Source organism: Scyliorhinus canicula, chromosome 3 (genome assembly GCF_902713615.1).
Source record: "Scyliorhinus canicula chromosome 3, sScyCan1.1, whole genome shotgun sequence".
In the NCBI taxonomy this organism is placed as follows: domain Eukaryota; kingdom Metazoa; phylum Chordata; class Chondrichthyes; order Carcharhiniformes; family Scyliorhinidae; genus Scyliorhinus; species Scyliorhinus canicula.
The window spans coordinates 205703973-205723452 of record NC_052148.1 but is presented as its reverse complement, the minus strand read 5'-3'; the positions used below and the strand labels follow the sequence as shown (position 1 = coordinate 205723452).

General features: G+C 48.4%; 1 protein-coding gene across 7 annotated transcripts in view; it reads right to left on the bottom strand.

The window, feature by feature from the left end:
* Positions 1–19480, bottom strand: part of slc2a9l2 (solute carrier family 2 member 9, like 2) — a 630183-nt gene that overhangs the window by 550297 nt on the left and 60406 nt on the right. For all 7 annotated transcript variants that reach the window (XM_038792065.1, XM_038792062.1, XM_038792063.1 and 4 more), the window contains one exon: positions 18566–18664. In XM_038792065.1, the coding sequence (XP_038647993.1) occupies positions 18566–18664 (99 nt within the window). The remainder of the gene's footprint in view (positions 1–18565; positions 18665–19480) is intronic.

The window sequence follows — 19480 nt, the reverse complement described above, 5'->3', positions numbered from 1 at the left end:
GAATGCCATGGGTCTGCCTGCCTGGTTCAGTGCGGCGGCAAGGGCGACATCTGAAACGTTGCTCTCTACTTGGAAAGGCAGTGTCTCATCTACTGCGTGAATCCCGGCCTTGGCTATGTCAGAACGCATACGGGCGAAGGCCTGTTGTGCCTCGGCCGTGAGGGGAAAATGTGTGGACTGGATTAGTGGGCGGGCCTTGTCCGCGAATTGTGGGACCCACTGGGCGCAGTAAGAAAAGAACCCCAGGCAGCGTTTGAGAGCCTTGGGGGAGCCTTGGGCAGTGGGGGAGGAGGAGCTCCATGAGGGGGCGCATGCAGTCGGGGTCGGGCCCCAGTAGTCCGTTTTGAGGATGGCCAAACGGCCTGTGCGGAACACACACTTCTCCTTGTGATATTTGAGGTTAAGGAGGGATGCAGTGTGGAGGAATTTAGCAAGGTTGGCGTCATGGTCCTGCTGGTCATGGCCGCAGATGGTGACATTGTCTAAGTACGGAAAAGTGGCCCGCAGTCCGTACCGGTCGACCATTCGGTCCATTTCTCGTTGAAATGCCGAGACCCCATTTGTGACGCCGAAGGGAACCCTAAGAAATTGGTACAGCCGACCATCCGCCTCGAAGGCAGTGTAGGGACGGTCCGATTTACGGATGGGGAGCTGGTGGTAGGCGGATTTCAGGTCAATAGTAGAGAAGACCCGGTACTGTGCAATCTGATTGACCATATCAGATATGCGAGGGAGGGGGTACGCGTCGAGCTGCGTGTACCGGTTGATGGTCTGGCTGTAGTCCACGACCATCCTGTGCGTCTCCCCAGTTTTAACCACTACCACCTGGGCTCTCCAGGGACTGTTGCTGGCCTCGATAATACCCTCCCGAAGCAGCCGCTGGACTTCGGACCTGATGAAGGCCTTATCCTGGGTGCTGTACCGTCTGCTCCTGGTGGCGACGGGCTTGCAATCTGCAGTCAGATTGACAAAGAAGGAGGGAGGCTCGACCTTGAGGGTCAGGTATGGGGAGGTAGGGGTCCGCCGAATTTGAGGGTGAGGCTCTGGAGGTTGCATTGAAAGTCCAGGCCTAGTAAGAGTGACGCGCAGAGGTTGGGGAGAATGTACAGGTGGAAACGGTCGAATTCCAAGCCCTGTACAGTAAGTTTAACCAGGCAGGAGCCCCGGATCGGGACAGAGTGGGAACCGGAGGCTAGGGAGATCTGCCGGTTGGCGGAGTGGACCGCAAGGGAGTAGCGCCTTACCGTGTCTGGGTGAATGAAGCTCTCGGTGCTCCCGGAGTCGATGAGGCAGGAGGTCATGTGGGCGTTGACGAGCGCCGTCGTGGAAGAGGGTGCCAGGTTGCGAGGACGGGACTGGTCGAGCATAACGGAGGTGAGTAGCGGGCAATCGGCCAACGAGTCTGACAAGTAGCGGCAGCGACCCGGGTCCCGTGGTCCCGTCCCGACGGGAGGACAAAATGGCGGCGTCTGGAGTACCTGTGAGGAAGATGGCGGCAGACAAAATGGCGGCACCCACGGAGCGCACGTTGTGGGGGCGGGACAGGATGGCGGCGCACATGGAACGCACATGGAGGCGGGGGTGAAGATGGCAGCGCCCATGGTGCGCACATGGCGGGGGCGGAGAAAGATGGCGGCGCCCACTGATCGCACGTGGGGTCGGGGGCAGCGGACGGCAGGGCCCATTGTGCGATCAGCTGAGGCGAGGGGGGGAATGCGGGCGCGATAGCGGCTACCGTCCAGGACTGACACACCGCTATAAAGTGGCCTTTCTTGCCACAAGCTTTGCAGGTTGCAGTGCGGGCTGGGCAGCGCTGGCGGGGATGCTTCTGCTGACCACAGAAGTAACATCGGGGACCCCCGGGGTGTGCGGTGTGGCGAGCAGCGCAGGCGTAGTGCGTGGAGGCAGCTGCTGGGGGGGGGGGGGGGGCTGCGGGGTCCACGAGGGGTAGGACAGGTGGGCCTGGGGGCCATTTGCGGGGTGAACGAGGGGTAGGATGGGTGGGACGAGTGGCTAGCGGGGTAGGATCGCGCACTACGTGAGGCAGCCGTCATTGATAGCGCCAGAGTCTTTGTAGCCGCGAGATCGACGGCGGCCCCTTCCAGCAGTCATTGCCGGATGGGGTCCGATGCAATGCCCGTAACAAAGGTATCCCGCATGAGTAAGTTTGAATGTTCCGTGGCCGTGAGGGCCTGGCAGTCGCAGTCTCGTACTAGAGGTATAAGGGCCCTCCAGAAGTCCTCAATCGACTCACCCGGCAGTTGGATGCGAGTAGAGAGTAGATGCCTCGCAAACAGGGTGTTCGCCGACTGTGCGTAGTTTTCCTTGAGCAGTTCCATGGCCCTGGCGTAGTCAGGTGCATCTCGAATTAGCGGAAAGACGCTGGAGCAGAGTCTTGAGTAAAGAAACTGTAGTTTTTGAACCTCCGTCGGGGGAGGGTCCGCTGAAGAGATGTAGGCCTCGAAGACTGCAAGCCAGTGAACAAAGTCTTTCTTGGCGTGGGGCGACTGCGGATCCAGCTGCAGACGGTCAGGTTTGATCCTGATGTCCATGGTGTAAGGAAAATCTCACAGCAATAAATTGTGGCGCTAACAATTGTACACAAAGACTCGAGTGAAGTACAAGAGAGGCTTTATTGCTGTGAGATGCTATTCCTCTGGCGGCAGCTGTAGAATAGATGTCAGTGAAGCTAGCGCATATTTATACAGCTCCCTGTGGGCGGAGCGAGCCGGCAGGGTCTTACAGGTACGGCCATACATCCCCTACAGCAAGCACACATATCTACAGTGGTTGTATCACCATACCTGGCACCACCAGTTGCACCACCCCCCTCTTCGCGAACCTCACCCCCGACTGTAAGCCCGTCGCCACCAGGAGTCGGCGGTACAGTGCCCAAGATATAGATAAATACAGCACAGAACAGGCCCTTCGGCGTAACGATGTTGTGCCGAACTTTTGTCCTAGGTTATTCATAGAATTTTGGACACTAAGGGCAATTTTTCATGGCCAATCCACCCAACCTGCACATCTTTGGACTGTGGGAGGAAACCGGAGTACCCGGAGGAAACCCACGCACACACGGGGAGGATGTGCAGACTCCACACAGACAGTGACCCAAGTCGAAATCGAACTTGGGACCCTGGAGCTGTGAAGCAATTGTGCTATCCACAATGCTACCGTGCTGCCCTTAAGAAGAAGTTAATCTACACTCCATTATTCTACCCTAATCCATGTACCTATCCAATAGCCGCTTGAAGGTCCCTAACGTTTCCGACTCAACTACTTCCACAGGCAGTGCATTCCATGCCCCCACTACTCTCTGGGTAAAGAACCTACCTCTGACATCCCCTCTATATCTTCCACCATTTATCTTAAATTGATGTCCCCTTGTAATGGTGTGTTCCACCCGGGGAAAAAGTCTCTGACTGTCTACTCTATCTATTCCCCTGATCATCTTATAAACCTCTATCAAGTCACCCCTCATCCTTCTCCGTTCTAATGAGAAAAGGCCTAGCACCCTCAACCTTTCCTCGTATGACCTACTCTCCATTCCAGCAACATCCTGGTAAATCTCCTTTGCACCTTTTCCAAAGCTTCCACATCCTTCCTAAAATTAGGCGACCAAAACTGCACACAGTACTCCAAATGTAGCCTGACCAAGGTTTTGTACAGCTGCATCATCACCTCACGGCTCTTAAATTCAATCCCTCTGCTAATGAACGCTAGCACACCATAGGCCTTCCTCACAGCTCTAGCCACTTGAGTGGCAACTTTCAAAGATCTATGAACATAGATCCCAAGATCTCTCTGCTCCTCCACATTGCCAAGAACCCTACCGTTAACCCTGTATTCCGTATTCATATTTGTCCTTCCAAAATTGGCAACCTCACACTTGTCAGGGTTAAACTCCATCTGCCACTTCTCAGCCCAGCTCTGCATCCTATCTATGTCTCTTTGAAGCCGACAACAGCCCTCCTCACTATCCACAACTCCACCAATCTTCGTATCATCTGCAAATTTACTGACCCACCCTTCAACTCCCTCATCCAAGTCGTTAATGAAAATCACAAACAGCAGAGGACCCAGAACTGATCCCTGCGGTATGCCACTGATAACTGGGCTCCAGGCTGAATATTTGCCATCCACCACCATTCTCTGTCTTCTATCGGTTAGCCAGTTTGTTATCCAACTGGCCAAATTTCCCACTATCCCATGCCTCCTTACTTTCTGCACAAGCCTACAATGGGGAACCTTATCAAATGCCTTACTAAAATCCATGTACATTACATCCACTGCTTTACCTTCATCCACATGCTTGGTCACCTCCTCAAAGAAGTCAATAAGACTTGTAAGGCAAGACCTACCCCTCACAAATTCGTGCTGACTATCCCTAATCAAGCAGTGTCTTTCCAGATGCTCAGAAATCCTATCCCTCAGTACCCTTTCCATTACTTTGCCTACCACCGAAGTAAGACTAACTGGCCTATAATTCCCAGGGTTATCCCTATTCCCTTTTTTGAACAGGGGCACGACATTTGCCATTCTCCAATTCTGGTACCACCCCTGTTGACAGCGAGGACGAAAAGATCAGGCAGCACGGTAGCATCGTGGTTAGCATAAATGCTTCACAGCTCCAGGGTCCCAGGTTCGGTTCCCGGCTGGGTCACTGTCTGTGTGGAGTCTGCACGTCCTCCCCGTGTGTGCGTGGGTTTCCTCCGGGTGCTCCGGTTTCCTCCCACAGTCCAAAGATGTGCGGGTTAGGTGGATTGGCCATGCTAAATTGCCCGTAGTGTCCTTAAAAGTAAGGTTAAGGGGGGGTTGTTGGGTTACGGGTATAGGGTGGATACATGGGGTTGAGTAGGGTGATCATTGCTCGGCACAACATCGAGGGCCGAAGGGCCTGTTCTGTGCTGTACTGTTCTATGTCTATCATTGCCAACGGCTCTGCAATTTCATTTCTTGCTTCCCATAGAATCCTTGGATATATCCCGTCAGGCCCGGGGGACTTGTTTATCCTCAAGTTTTTCAAAACGCGCAACACATCTTCCTTCCTGACAAGTATCTCCTCGAGCTTATCAGTCTGTTTCACACTGTCCTCTCCAACAATATGGCCCCTCTCGTTTGTAAATACTGAAGAAAAATACTTGTTCGAAACCACTCCTATCTCTTCAGACTCAATACACAATCTCCCGCTACTGTCCTTGATCGGACCTACCCTCGCTCTAGTCATTCTCATATTTCTCACATATGTGTAAAAGACCTTGGGGTTTTCCTTGATCCTACCTGCCAAAGATTTTTCATGCCCTCTCTTAGCTCTCCTAATCCCTTTCTTCAGTTCCCTCCTGGCTATCTTGTATCCCCCCAGAGCCCTGTCTGAACCTTGTTTCTTCAGCCTTACATAAGTCTCCTTCTTCCTCTTAACAAGACATTCAACCTCTCTTGTCAACCATGGTTCCCTCACTCGACCATCTCTTCCCTGCCTGACAGGGACATACATATCAAAGACACGCAGTACCTGTTCCTTGAACAAGTTCCACATTTCACTTGTGTCCTTCCCTGACAGCCTATGTTCCCAACTTCTGCACTTCAATTCTTGTCTGACAGCATTGTATTTACCCTTCCCCCAATTGTAAACCTTGCCCTGTTGCACGCACGTATCCCTCTCCATAACTAAAGTGAAAGTCACAGAATTGTGGTCACTCCCTCCAAAATGCTCCCCCACTAACAAATCTATCACCTGCCCTGGTTCATTACCAAGTACTAAATCCAATATGGCCTTCCCTCTGGTCGGACAATCTTCATACTGTGTTAGAAAAGCTTCCTGGACACACTGCACAAACACTACCCCATCCAAACTATTTGATCTAAAGAGTTTCCACTCAATGTTTGGGAAGTTGAAGTCACCCATGACTACTACCCTGTGACTTCTGCACCTTTCCAAAATCTGTTTCCCAATCTGTTCCTCCACATCTCTGCTGCTATTGGGGGGCCTATAGAAAACTCCCAACAAGGTGACTGCTCCTTTCCTATTTCTAACTTCAACCCATATTACCTCAGTAGGCAGATCCCCCTCGAACTGCCTTTCTGCAGCTGTTATACTATCTCTAATTAACAATGCCACCCCCCGACCTCTTTTACCATCCTCCCTAATCTTGTTGAAACATCTATAACCAGGGACCTCCAACAACCATTTCTGCCCCTCTTCTATCCAAGTTTCCGTGATGGCCACCACATCGTAGTCCCAAGTACCGATCCATGCCTTAAGTTCACCCACCTTATTCCTGATGCTTCTTGCATTAAAGTATACACACTTCAACCCATCTCCTTGCCTGCAAGTACTCTCCTTTGTCAGTGTTACCTTCCCCACTGCATCACTACGTGCTTTGGCGTCCTGAATATCGGCTTCCTTAGTTGCTGGACTACAAATTCGGTTCCCATTCCCCTGCCAAATTAGTTTAAACCCTCCCGAAGAGTACTAGAAAACCTCCCCCCCAGGATATTGGTGCCCCTCTGGTTCAGATGCAACCCGTCCTGCTTGTACAGGTCCCACCTTCCCCAGAATGCGCTCCAATTATCCAAATACCGGAAGCCCTCCCTCCTACACCATTCCTGCAGCCACGTGTTCTTTTATCAAGTCAGAGGTTCAGCGGTTGCTGAAAGAAGGGGTCATAGAGGCTAGCAACAGACCCTGGAGAGCACAAGTATTGGTAGTACGGTCTGGGAAAAGGATGGTGGTAGACTATAGTCAGACCATAAACCGTTTTATGCAACTCGATGCGTACCCACTTCCCCGCATAGCAGAAATGGTTAACCAGATCGGCCAGTACCGGGTATTCTCCACGGTTGACCTAAAATCCACCTACCATCAGCTCTCTATCCGCTCAGAGGACCGCCCCTACACGGCCTTCGAAGCAGCCATCGGCTTTTTCAAATCCTCAGGGTCCCTTTTCGCGTCACAAAATGGGGTCTCCGCTTTTCAAAGGGCAATGGACCAAATGGTGGACCAGTACGGCTTACGGGCTACTTACCCGTAACTTGGACAATGTCACCATCTGCGGCCATGACCAGCAGGACCACGACGCAAATCTGAAAAAGTTCCTCCAGACCGCACGGGCCCTCAATCTGACCTACAACAAAGAGAAAACATTTTCCACGCAACCCGACTAGCCATCCTGAGCTACGTCGTGGAAAATGGGGCCCTAGGCCCAGACGCCAACTACATGCGCCCCCTAAAGGAACTTCCCCTTCCTCATAGCCTCAATGCACTCAAACGGTGCTTGGGGCTCTTTTCCTATTACGCCCAGTGGGTCCCCAGATATGCGGACAAAGCCCGACCACTCATTAAGACCACAGTTTTTCCCCTGATGGCTGAGGCCCGGTCGGCCTTCAGTCGTATCAAGGCCGATATCATCAAGGCGGCCATGCACGCGGTGTGGGCGAAACCATCCCCTTCCAGGTAGAAGGCGATGCATCAGACGTCGCCCTGGCTGCTACCCTCAACCAGGCAGGCAGCCCAGTAGCATTTTTCTCATGAACCCTCACCGCCTCAGAAATATGGCACTCTGCAGTCGAGAAGGAGGCACAAGCCATTGTGGAGACCGTGCGACACTGGAGGCACTACCTAGCCGGTAGGAGGTTCGTCGGTCGCCTTAGAACATAACAGCGCAGTACAGGCCCTTCGGCCCTCGATGTTGCGCCGGCCTGTGAAACCCCTCTTAAGCCCATCTACACTATTCCCTTATCGTCCATATGCCTATCCAATGATCATTTGAATGCGTTTAATGTTGGCGAGTCCACTACTGTTGCAGGCAGGGCATTCCACGCCCTTACTACTCTCGGAGTAAAGAACCTACCTCTGACATCTGTCCTATATCTACCACTCCTCAATTTAAAGCTATGTCCCTTCATGCTAGACATCACCATCCGAGGAAAAAGGCTCTCACTGTCCACCCTATCTAATCCTCTGATCATCTTGTATGCCTTAATTAAGTCACCTCTTAACCTTCGTGTCTCTAACAAAAACAGCCTTAAGACCCTCAGCCTTTCCTCATAAGATCTTCCCTCCATACCAGGCAACATCCTGGTAAATCTCCTCTGCACCCTTTCCAATGCTTCCACATCCTTCCTACAATGCGGCGACCAGAACTGCACGCAATACTCCAAATGCGGCCGCACCAGAGTTTTGTACAACTGCACGTTTGATAACGCACAACGGGGCAAAATAAAAAATGATAAAATTTTGAGGTGGAGGATCGAACTCTCCACCTACGCGTGCGATATTACATATCGTCCGGGTAAGCTCAATGAGTCCCCAGATGCCCTGTCTCGTGGCACATGCACCAATGCGCAGGAAGACTGTCTGCAGGCCATCCATGATGACCTCTGTCACCCGGGGGTCACCCGGCTGGCTCATTTCATCAAGTCCCGCAATCTACCTTACTCCACTGAGGAGGTCAAGGCCATGACCAAGGCTTGCCAGATCTGTGCAGAGTGCAAACCGCACTTCTACCGACCAGACAAGGCTCGCCTGGCGAAAGCCTCTGGGCCCTTTGAGCGAGTAAGCGTGGACTTCAAAGGGCCCCTCCCGTCCACCAACCGCAACAACTATTTCCTCACCGTTATCGATGAGTTCTCCCGCTTCCCATTCGCTGTCCCCTGCCCCAATATGACCTCGGCCACCGTAATCAAGGCATTGCACAGCATCTTCACCTTGTTTGGTTTCCCTGCCTGTACCCACAGCGAGCGGGGTGCATCATTCATGAACGATGAGCTGCGTCAGTATCTGCTCAACAAGGCAGAACGACCAGCTATAACCCGCGGCGAAACGGGCAGGTGGAGAGGGAGAACGCGACAGTTTGGAAGGCTGTCCTTCTAGCCCTACGGTCAAGGAGTCTCCCAACCACCTGCTGGCAGGAGGTCCTACCCGATGCCCTATGCTCCAGTAGGTTGCTCCTCTGCACGGCCACAAATGAGACCCCTCACAACCGCTTGTTTGTCTTCCCCAGGAAGTCCACCTCTGGGGTCTTGCTTCCACGTTGGCTGACGACTCCGGGACCAGTTCTACTCCGGAGGCACGCGAGGAGCCGTATGACGGACCCTCTAGTCGAGAGGGTCCAGCTGCTGCCTGCGAACCCCCAAACCCCCAATACGCCTACATCGAGCACCTCGACGGAAGGCAAGACAGTTTCCCTACGAGACCTGGCACCCGCTGGCTCTCCCACTGACGCCCCCCCTCTCTACAGATGCTCCCCTCCCCGCACCGGCTGCCGCCTCCGACAGCGCCCCCCCCCCCCCCCCCCCCCCCCCCCCCCCGCCGGTGCCGGCACCAATCACCCTAGTCACCCCGGATACCCCCCCCCCCTGCTCCAACACGGGCAAAGTCTCAGACCAACATGCTCCCGGATATACTCCCACCGAAGACACCCATGTGTGCCGCACTACCGCCGGAGCTGAGAAGGTCATCAAGGACAATCAAACCACCCAAAAGATTGGACATGTAATTCCACTTCACCCCCAACGGACTCTGTGTTTTCTTTTAAAACAGAGGGTGAATGTGATGAATGATCACTGCACCTTTAATATAATGATCCCTTTAAGACCGGGTTTGGAACCCTGGGGGACTCCATCTCCACCCCCCAGGGAGCCAAATATAAGGTAATGTTCAGTGGGCAGTGTGCAGTGAGCAGGGGGGGGGGGGATGGATAGTGTATACAGGAGGTGGAGGGAAGTGGGGCTGGTCACGGTGAGGGATCTGTATTTGGAGGAAGTGTTCGCCAGTCTGGAGAAGCTAAGGGAGAGGGTAGAGCTGCCAAGGGCAAGTGAGTTCAGGTATCTGCAGGTTAGAGACTTTGCGCGAAAGGTCTGGAGTGGGTTCTCAGGTTGCCAGGATACACCCTGTTGGAGTGAATGCTGCTCCCGGATGTGGAAGGGGAGGGAAGAATTGGGAATATATGCAAGTGGCTGGGGGAGCAGGGAGGCGAGCGGGTGGTGAAGATCAAGGAGAAATGGGAAGCGGAGTTGGGAGGGGAGATCAATTGGGGAGTATGGAGTGAGGCACTGTGAAGGGTAAACAGGACCTCCTCTTGTGCAAGGATGAGCCTGAAACAGTTTAAGATCGTGCACAGGGTGCATATGACTCGGGCGAGAATGAGTGGGTTATTTCAGGGGGTAGCAGGTGAGTGTGAGAGGTGTGGGCGGGGGCCAGAGAATCACGCACACATGTTTTGGAGTTGCGAAAATTTGGGAAGTTTCTGGGCGGGAGTGTTCGCGGTCTTAGCCAGGATTGTCGAGGAGGAGGTGAACCCTTTGGTGGCGATATTTGGGGTCCCAAAGAAGCCGGAGCTCATGGAGAGGAGGAAGGCCGATGTCATGGCCTTCGCCTCTCTGATTGCAAAGCGGCGAATTTCGCTGGACTGGCGGTCGGCATCGCCGCCAGGGGTAACGGCATGGTTGGGTTACCTGTACGACTTACTGCGGTTAGAGAAGATAAAGTATGAGTTAAGGGGCTGAGCAAGGGGGCTTGAGGAAAGGTGGGGGATGTTTGTGACCGTGTTTGAGGGGCTGTTCGTTGCTGGGGAGGAGGGGGGTGAAAAAGAGGAAAAATCTGTACAGACTGTGTAGTTGATTGTAGGGAAGTCTGTTTCCTGGGGTGTTTATTCGCTGTAACCTGTTTTGATACATGTTTGTAATAAAATACATTGAAAAAAAAATATCCAGGCTTGGTCTGACAAGTGGTAAGTTACAATCATGCCACACAGGTGTCAGGCAATAACCATCTCCGATAAGAGTGGATCTAACCACTGCCCCTTGACATTCAATGGCATTACCTTCGTTAAATCCCCCACAATCAACATCCTGGGGGTTACCATTGATTAGAAACTGGACTAGCCATATTAATACTGTGGCTACCAGAACAGGTCAAAGGCTCGGAATCCTATGGTAAGTAACTCACCTCCTGACCCCCCCAAAGCCTGTCCATCACCTGCAAGGCACAAGTCAGGATTGTAATGGGATATTCTTCTTTTGCCAGGATGAGTGCAGCTCCAACAACACAAGAGGCTCGGCACCATCCAGGACAAAGCAGCACGCTCGATTGTTCCTCCTTCCACAAAAACACAATCCCTCCACCACCGATGAACAGTGGCAGCCGTGTGCACCATCTACAAGATCCACTGCAGTAACTCATCAAGGTTCCTTGGACAGCACCTTCCAAACCCACAGCCACTGCCATCTAGGACAAGAGCAACAGATACCTGGGAACCCCATCACCTGGAGGTTGCCCTCCAAGTCACTCACCACCCTGACTTAGAAATATAGCGCCTGTCATGTGAAAGTACCTTTAACAAATGAGTGTTTATAAATGGGTATGTAGGGTGGGGACTCTGGAGCGAAGCACTGCATAGGGTCAACTCCACCTCCACGTGCGCAAGGCTCAGCCTGACGCAACTAAAAGTGGTACATAGAGCCCACTTAACAAGAACCCGTATGAGTAGGTTCTTCCCGGAGGTGGAAGACAGATGTGAACGGTGCCAAAGAGGCCCGGCCAACCACGCCCACATGTTCTGGTCTTGCCCCAGACTCGTGGAGTACTGGACAGCCTTCTTCGAGGTTATGTCCAAAGTGGTGGGAGTGAGGGTGGAGCCATGCCCGATAGTGGCGGTCTTCGGGGTTTCAGAACAGCCAGATCTATTCCTGGGGAGGAGGGCGGACGCCCATGCCTTTGCCTCCCTGATCGCACGCCGTAGAATCCTGTTTGGCTGGCGGTCAGCAGCACCGCCCAGAGCTGCGGACTGGCTGTCCGACCTCTTGGAATCTCTCCAAATGGAGAAAATCAAATTTGCCATCCGAGGGTCGGACGACGGCTTCCACAGAACGTGGGAGCCATTCATGCAACTGTTCCGGGACCTATTTGTGGCCAATGTACAAGAGGAAGAATAGTCGGGGGAAGGTAGCGGGAGGGGGGGGGGCTACAGGTTCGTTACGGGGGTTCGATGGCTAGCTAAGGCCCAAAACCAAACTAAATAAACATGTTGAGGGGGGGGGGCGCAGTTACTACTACGAAGATGCTTACCTGTAAATATGTATGTTAATTTTTGCGTGTTTGTTTTTTTTTCTCTCTCTCCTAACAATTTGTAATTTGTTCAATATAAAATATGAAAACTGAATAAAAACATTTATAAAAAAAATAAATGGGTATGTATTTAAATATCTGTGCTGAGGGTACCTTTAAGAAATGGGTGTTTATTACTGCAGTGATGTCAGAGATTGGGTGGAGCTGGGCTGTCTGTCAGCGTTTTACTTTCGTTTTAGGCTGTTTGCTGCAGGGTGTGTTTTAGTTTCATTTTCAGAGCTGGATAGCTGCAGTCACAGCCAGAAGATGTATGAGTCTCTCTGTAATCTAAAGACTGTAAATCGATCCCTTTCGTGATTTAAAACTAATAACTGCTCTCAGTAGTGACTTTAACCTGATGTGCTTCTGTTCAAAGGGTTTTTTTTTTCAGTCAATGGATGTTAAAAGGACAGCTTAAGGATTGCTTAGTGTTGTACTCTTTGGGGGTTATATTTGAATTGATGGTGATAAGATGATCACTGTATATTTTAAAAAGGTGAACTTGAGTTCATAGAATAAACATTGTTTTGCTTTAAAACTACTTTTTCATTTCTGCTGTACCACACCTGTAGAGTGGGCCATGTGCTCCCCATACCACAATCTATTAAAAGTTGTGGGTCAGGTGAACTCCATGATACACTTTGGGGTTCTCTAAATCCTGGCCCATAACAAATTGGGGGCTCGAGGGGGATAAAAGTCTATCTATTGGATTGGCTTAGTGAACTTAAAGACAGTGAGGGGTGAGCATATTGTGGTTGCTTTTCAGGTGTGGTATTCTAGTTTAAGTGGGGAGTGTGTTGTGGACAATGGCTCTTTCAGAGGCTCTGAAGTTTTTGGGGGTGGAGACGGTCATACGCAGTACCTTACGAACAGAGACTAAAAGCAGCAAAAATTCAGTTACAAATTAAACAAATGGAACATGAGAAAGAATTAAAGCAGCTTGAATATGAAAGAGAGGAAAAAGAAAGAGAGCGCGGAAAAAGAAAGAGATAGAGAGCAAAGAGAGAGAGAGGAAAAAGAAAAGGAGAAGAAAGGGGAAAAGAAAGAATAGCCCGAGCAGAACAAAAATAAAGAGAAAGGGAGATACAGATCAGGAAAAAAGATAAAGAGAGAGAGTTTGAACTTCAGAAAATGACCATGAAACATGACAGTCAGTGAAAATTGGCAGACGTAAAGGGAAACGTACAGTTGGATTATTATTATTGATAGTGAGAAAGAGCGTCAAAGTCAAAGGCTTGGTGGGAATCTATTTAAATATGTCCAAGCATTGCCAAGGTTTGATGAGAAGGGGGTAGAAGCCTTTTTCATTTCATTTGAGAACGTAGCTAAACAAATGAAATGGCCACAGGACAGGTGGGAATTATTGATTCAAACAAAGCTGATAGGTAGGGCTAGTGAAGTGTTTGCATCACGACCGGAGGAGGTATCTGGGGCGTATAAGGAGATGAAAAAATCCATCTTAGGTGCATATGTTCTGGTGCCTGAAGCCGACAGACAAAGATTTAGAAATTTAAGGAAAGAATTTGGTCAAACATACATGGAGTTTGAAAGGCTCAGAGTAATTTTGATAGGTGGACAAGGGCTTTGAAAATAGACCAAATGTATGAAGCTCTCAGAGAAATTATACTTTTGGAGGAGTTTAAAAATTCAATTCCTGATGCAGTGAGAACTCATGTGGAAGAGCAGAGGGTTAAAACTGCAAGGTTAGCAGATGATTATGAATTAGTTCATAAATCAAAGCTTGGTTTCTGACATCAGTTTCAGCCTGTGAAGGATAGAAACTGGGGACATGAGAAATACTCAAGTGGTAAAAGTAAAGGTGATCTGATGGCAGATAATAAGGAGAGTGTACTCAGATTAAAAAAGAAATCCAGGAGGGCGGAAAAGAAATGAAAAGTTTCAAATGTTTTCACTGTAATAAACTAGGCCATGTAAAGTCAGTGTTGATGGTTGAAGAAAAGCACTGGGAAGACTGATGTGGTAAAACAGTATAGGACAGTGGGATTTGTTAAAGTGGTAAAGGAAAGTCCAAGTGAAGCAAAGGAGGTGCAAAAGATTGTACAGCCTGATCAAGAGGTGATTGATAAGAAGGTGCCAGATCGCTTTAAAGAATTTATTTGTGTGGGTAAAGTTTACTCATGTGTATCAGGAGGAGCAGGTAAATAAGTCAATTTTAAGAGATACGGGAGCTGGTCAATCGTGGTAAGAGATAAGGAGTTATGTACTTTGGGAAGAATGTTGCCAGAAAAGGTGGTAATATGTGGAATTCAGGGTGAAAGGAGTAATATTCCATTATATAAGGTAAGGTTGGAAAGCCCAGTGAAGAGTGGTGAAGTGGTAGTAGGAGTAACAGAGAAACAGTTTATCTTGGGTAATGATATAGCTGGATCGCAGGTGGGAGTGATGCCTACTTAAGCCAGTTCAAAATCAGACAACTGAAGTGTTGAAGGATGAATATCATGGGATTTTCTGAGATTGTGTAGTAACAAGGTCGCAAAGTCACAGGTTAAGACATGAGGAGAAATCAAATATTGAAGATGCAGTTGAAGTGCAATTATCAGAAACGATTTTTGATCAGATAGTTGAAAAAGAACAAGAACAGGTGGAGGATGAAGCGGATACTTTTAGTTGAGGAATATTGGCTGAGTTACAACAGAAAGATGTAGAAATAAAACGGATGTATCAGAAAGCATACACAGAAAAGGAACCTGAGTGTATACCAGAGTGTTATTACCTTATTACCGTAAAGGTAATGTCTTGATGAGAAAATGGAGACCTTTACATATGCAGGCGGATGAAAAGTGGGCAGAAGTTCATCAAGTAGTATTGCTGGTAGGATATAGAAAGGAGATGTTGCGAGTTGCACATGAGGTACCAGTGGGAGGTCATTTGGGAATAAGGAAAATTCAAGCTAAAATCCAGAAACATTTTTATTGGCCTGGACTACATAAAGATGTAGTTAAATTTTGTCAATCATGTCACACTTATCAAGTGATAGGGAAACCTCAAGCAGTGATAAAACCAGCGCCCTTAATACCCATTCCAGCATTTGAGGAACCTTTTTACAAGGGTCCTAATTGACTGTGTATGACCGCTTCCTAAAATGAAAAGTGTGAATCAATATCTTTTGACCATAATGGATGTGTCTACTAGGTTTCCAGAGGCCATTCCAGTACGTAATATTACAGCTAAAAAGATTGTGGAGGAGTTACTTAAATTCTTTACTCGATATGGACTACCCACAGAAGTACAATCGAATCAATGATCAAATTTTACCTCAAGGTTATTCAAAGAAGTTATCGATAGCTATGGATAGCATCACACAAAATGCGATGAAACGGGTCGCGGACAAGAAATTTAAAGTTCGCAGTTTTGCCAGTGGAGATAAAGTTTTAGTGTTGTTACCCGTGGTATGTTAGCCTTTAAAAGCTAGGTTTTGTGGACCTTATCAGATTGAAAGGAAATTAAATGAAGTGAATTATGTGGTAAAAACACCAGATAGAAGGAAGACTCACTGAGTGTGTCATGTGAATATGCTTAAAAGATACTTTGAAAGGGTAGAAGAGAAAAAGGAGGAAGTTTTAATGATTCTAACTCAAAGTGACGAACCAAATCCAGATGACTGTGAATTTGACATACATCAAATTAAATTGGAAAACGAGGATGTTCCTAAAAATTGGGATAAATTGTTGAGTTACTTCAGAGGAAAAACGAACTGACCTGAAAGAGTTATTGATATCACACGGGCAAGTTTGTGGAGATAAATTAGGAAGTACTAAAATGGCGATACATGATGTAGATGTGGGGAAGGCTGTTCCAATCAAACAAATCCATACAGACTTAACCCTTTAAAATTGGCACAGGTGAACAAAGAGATTGTGAGTATGCTTAAAAATGGCATAATTGAAGTGGGTTGCAGCCAATGGAGCTCATCCATAGTGATGGTACCTAAACCAGACGGTACCCAATGGTTGTGTGTGGACTATAGAAAGGTCACCATATTCTTTCACAGTCTCTGAGGCATCATCCTGGAGCTCCCTCCCTGACAGCTCAGTGGATGTACCTACACCTCAAGGACTGAAGCGGTCAAGAAGGCAACTTGTCACCACCTTCTGAAGGGTATCTAGGCATGGGCAATAAATGCCGGCCTTACCAGCGACACTCAGAGGATGGTGCCAATCTGGAACTCAACTGCCTGAAAGTGTGGTCGAGTCAAAAACTCTCATAACATTTCAAAACATAGAACATAGAGAAATACAGCCCACAACAGGCCCTTCGGCCCACGATGTTGTGCCAAACTTTTGTCCTAAGTTAATTATAGATCATAGAATTTTGGACACTAAGGGCAATTTAGCATGGCCAATCCACCCAACCTTCTACATCTTTGGACTGTGGGAGGAAACCGGAGCACCCAGAGGAAACCCACGCACACACGGGGAGGATGTGCAGACTCCACACAGACAGCAACCCAAGCCGAAATCGAACCTGGGACCCTGGAGCTGTGAAGCAATTGTGCTATCCACAATGCTACCGTGTTGCCCTTAAGAACAAATTAATCTACACTCCATTATTCGACCATAATCCATATACCTATCCAATAGCCGCTTGAAGGTCCCTAACGGTTCCGACTCAACTACTTCCACAGGCAGTGCATTCCATGCCCCCACTACTCTCTGGGTAAAGAACCTACCTCTGACATCCCCCCTATATCTTCCACCATTTACCTTAAATTTATGTCCCCTTGTAATGGTGTGTTCCACCCGGGGAAAAAGTCTGACTGTCTACTCTATCTATTCCCCTGATCATCTTATAAACCTCTATCAAGTCGCCCCTCATCCTTCTCCGTTCTAATGAGAAAAGGCCGAGCACCCTCAACCTTTCCTCATAAGACCTACTCTCCATTCCAGGCAACATCCTGGTAAATCTCCTTTGCACCTTTTCCAAAGCTTCCACATCCTTCCTAAAATGAGGTGACCAGAACTGCACACAGTACTCCAAATGTGGCCTTACCAAGGTTTTGTACAGCTGCATCATCATCTCACGGCTCTTAAATTCAATCCCTCTGCTAATGAATGCTAGCACACCATAGGCCTTCTTCACAGCTCAATCCACTTGAGTGGCAACTTTCAAAGATCTATGAACATACACCCCAAGATCTCTCTGCTCCTCTACATTGCCAAGAACCCTACCGTTAACCCTGTATTCCGCATTCATATTTGTCCGTCCAAAATGGACACTTGTCAGGGTTAAACTCCATCTGCCACTTCTCAGCCCAGCTCTGCATCCTATCTATGTCTCTTTGCAGCCGACAACAGCCCTCCTCACTATCCACAACTCCACCTATCTTCGTATCATCTGCAAATTTACTGACCCACACTTCAACTCCCTCATCCAAGTCATTAATGAAAATCACAAACAGCAGAGGACCCAGAACTGATCCCTGCGGTACGCCACTGGTAACTGGGCTCCAGGCTGAATATTTGCCATCCACCACCACTCTCTGACTTCTATCAGTTAGCCAGTTTGTTATCCAACTGGCCAAATTTCCCACTATCCCATGCCTCCTTACTTTCTGCATAAGCCTACCGTGGGGAACCTTATCAAATGCCTTACTAAAATCCATGTACACTACATCCATTTCATTTCTTGTTTCCCATAGAATCCTTGGATATATACCGTCAGGCCCGGGAGACTTGCGTGCCATAATCTCCAATGGGTTCAAGCGCTGGAAAATGGGCTAAATATAGTCAGATCTTTGTTGACTGGCATGGACACAATGGGCCAAATGGCCTCCTTCTATGCTGTAAACATCCATGAATCTACAAGGCCTGGATTTTTTGGCCCTGTCTGGCTGGATCAGCTGCGGGAGATTTTGCGGCCCAGCCAAAGTCCATTCACTTTGACAATCCTGGCAGCAAGTGGGGCTAGAAAATTCCACTCTATGATTTTATAATATGACATACAAAAAATTAAGCTTCCAGTTATTTTTTAATTTTCTGCAATATGGGCAAATAGTTTCACATATCTGAAAAATCAATGCTTTCAATGTTTTATATTCGTGTAAATTCAAAATAAAATAAGTTACAAAGCACAATAGAGTATTGAAACAAAAACAACTTTCATTAAAATAATAATAATCGTTATTAGTGACACAAGTAGGCTTACATTAACACTGCAATGAATTTGCTGTGAAAATTGTAGTTTTAAAATGTCCTTCAGACTTCATACCTAATAAATAGTCATTGCACCAAATAACACGATATTGGAGACCCCTGAGAGGTTGACAAACACGTGGCTATAAAGATGGGTGTAAAGAGGATCTTTGAAGGTGGAGAGGGAGGTAGAAAGCTGAGGATGGATGGGAGAGAATTCTAGACCTTTGGCTTAGTTGACTGAAAATCAGGAATACACAGTATGTGCAATAAAGTAATTCTTGGTCTGTTTTGATTCACTTACCACTGTAGGTGCATTTACTACCGACAGGTTATAGCCATACAAAAATGATGAACCAAAGGCTCCAACCAATGAAGCGATCACAAGGTGACAGGTCAATCCCTGGGAAGATTAAAGATCCCGTGTGAACATTTTCAATCATTTTAACCAGATTTTAATTGTTTGGAAGATCTCATGTGGCTTTAAACATGTTTTCTTATTAAATCATAGCTGCATATATGTCAATATTACATTTGGTATTCAACGAATGAGATGCCTCTCATATACATTATTGCCTTACAAGCAGTATTTACGTGGAATGCATAGTTCGTTGTGACCTGTATTTTTCTTAATGCCTCAATAGCGATCACTTTACCATGGCCTCCGCTGGATAAGTTATTGTACAGGAGAAAGCAGGTCAAGCCAGAGAATAATACAGGGAGGATAAGAGGGGTGAAGCTGGAACGCAGCCAAACCTGGGCCTGGGATTTTCAATCGTCCCATGAGGGTGAGAACATAGAACATAACAGCGCAGTACAGGCCCTTCGGCCCACGATGTTGCACCGTCCTGTGAAACCCTTCTAAAGTCCCTCTACACTATTCCCTTATCATCCATATGCCTATCCAATGACCATTTGAATGCGTTTAGTGTTGGCGAGTCCACTACTGTTGCAGGCAGGGCATTCCACACCCTTACTACTCTCTGAGTAAAGAACCTACCTCTGACATCTGTCCTATATCTATCTCCCCTCAATTTAAAGCTATGTCCCCTCATGCTGGACATCACCATCCGAGGAAAAGGCTCTCATTGTCCACCCTATCTAATCCTCTGATCATCTTGTATGCCTCAATTAAGTCCCCTCTTAACCTTCTCCTCTCTAACGAAAACAGCCTCAAGTCCTTCAGCCTTTCCTCATATGATCTTCCCTCCATACCAGG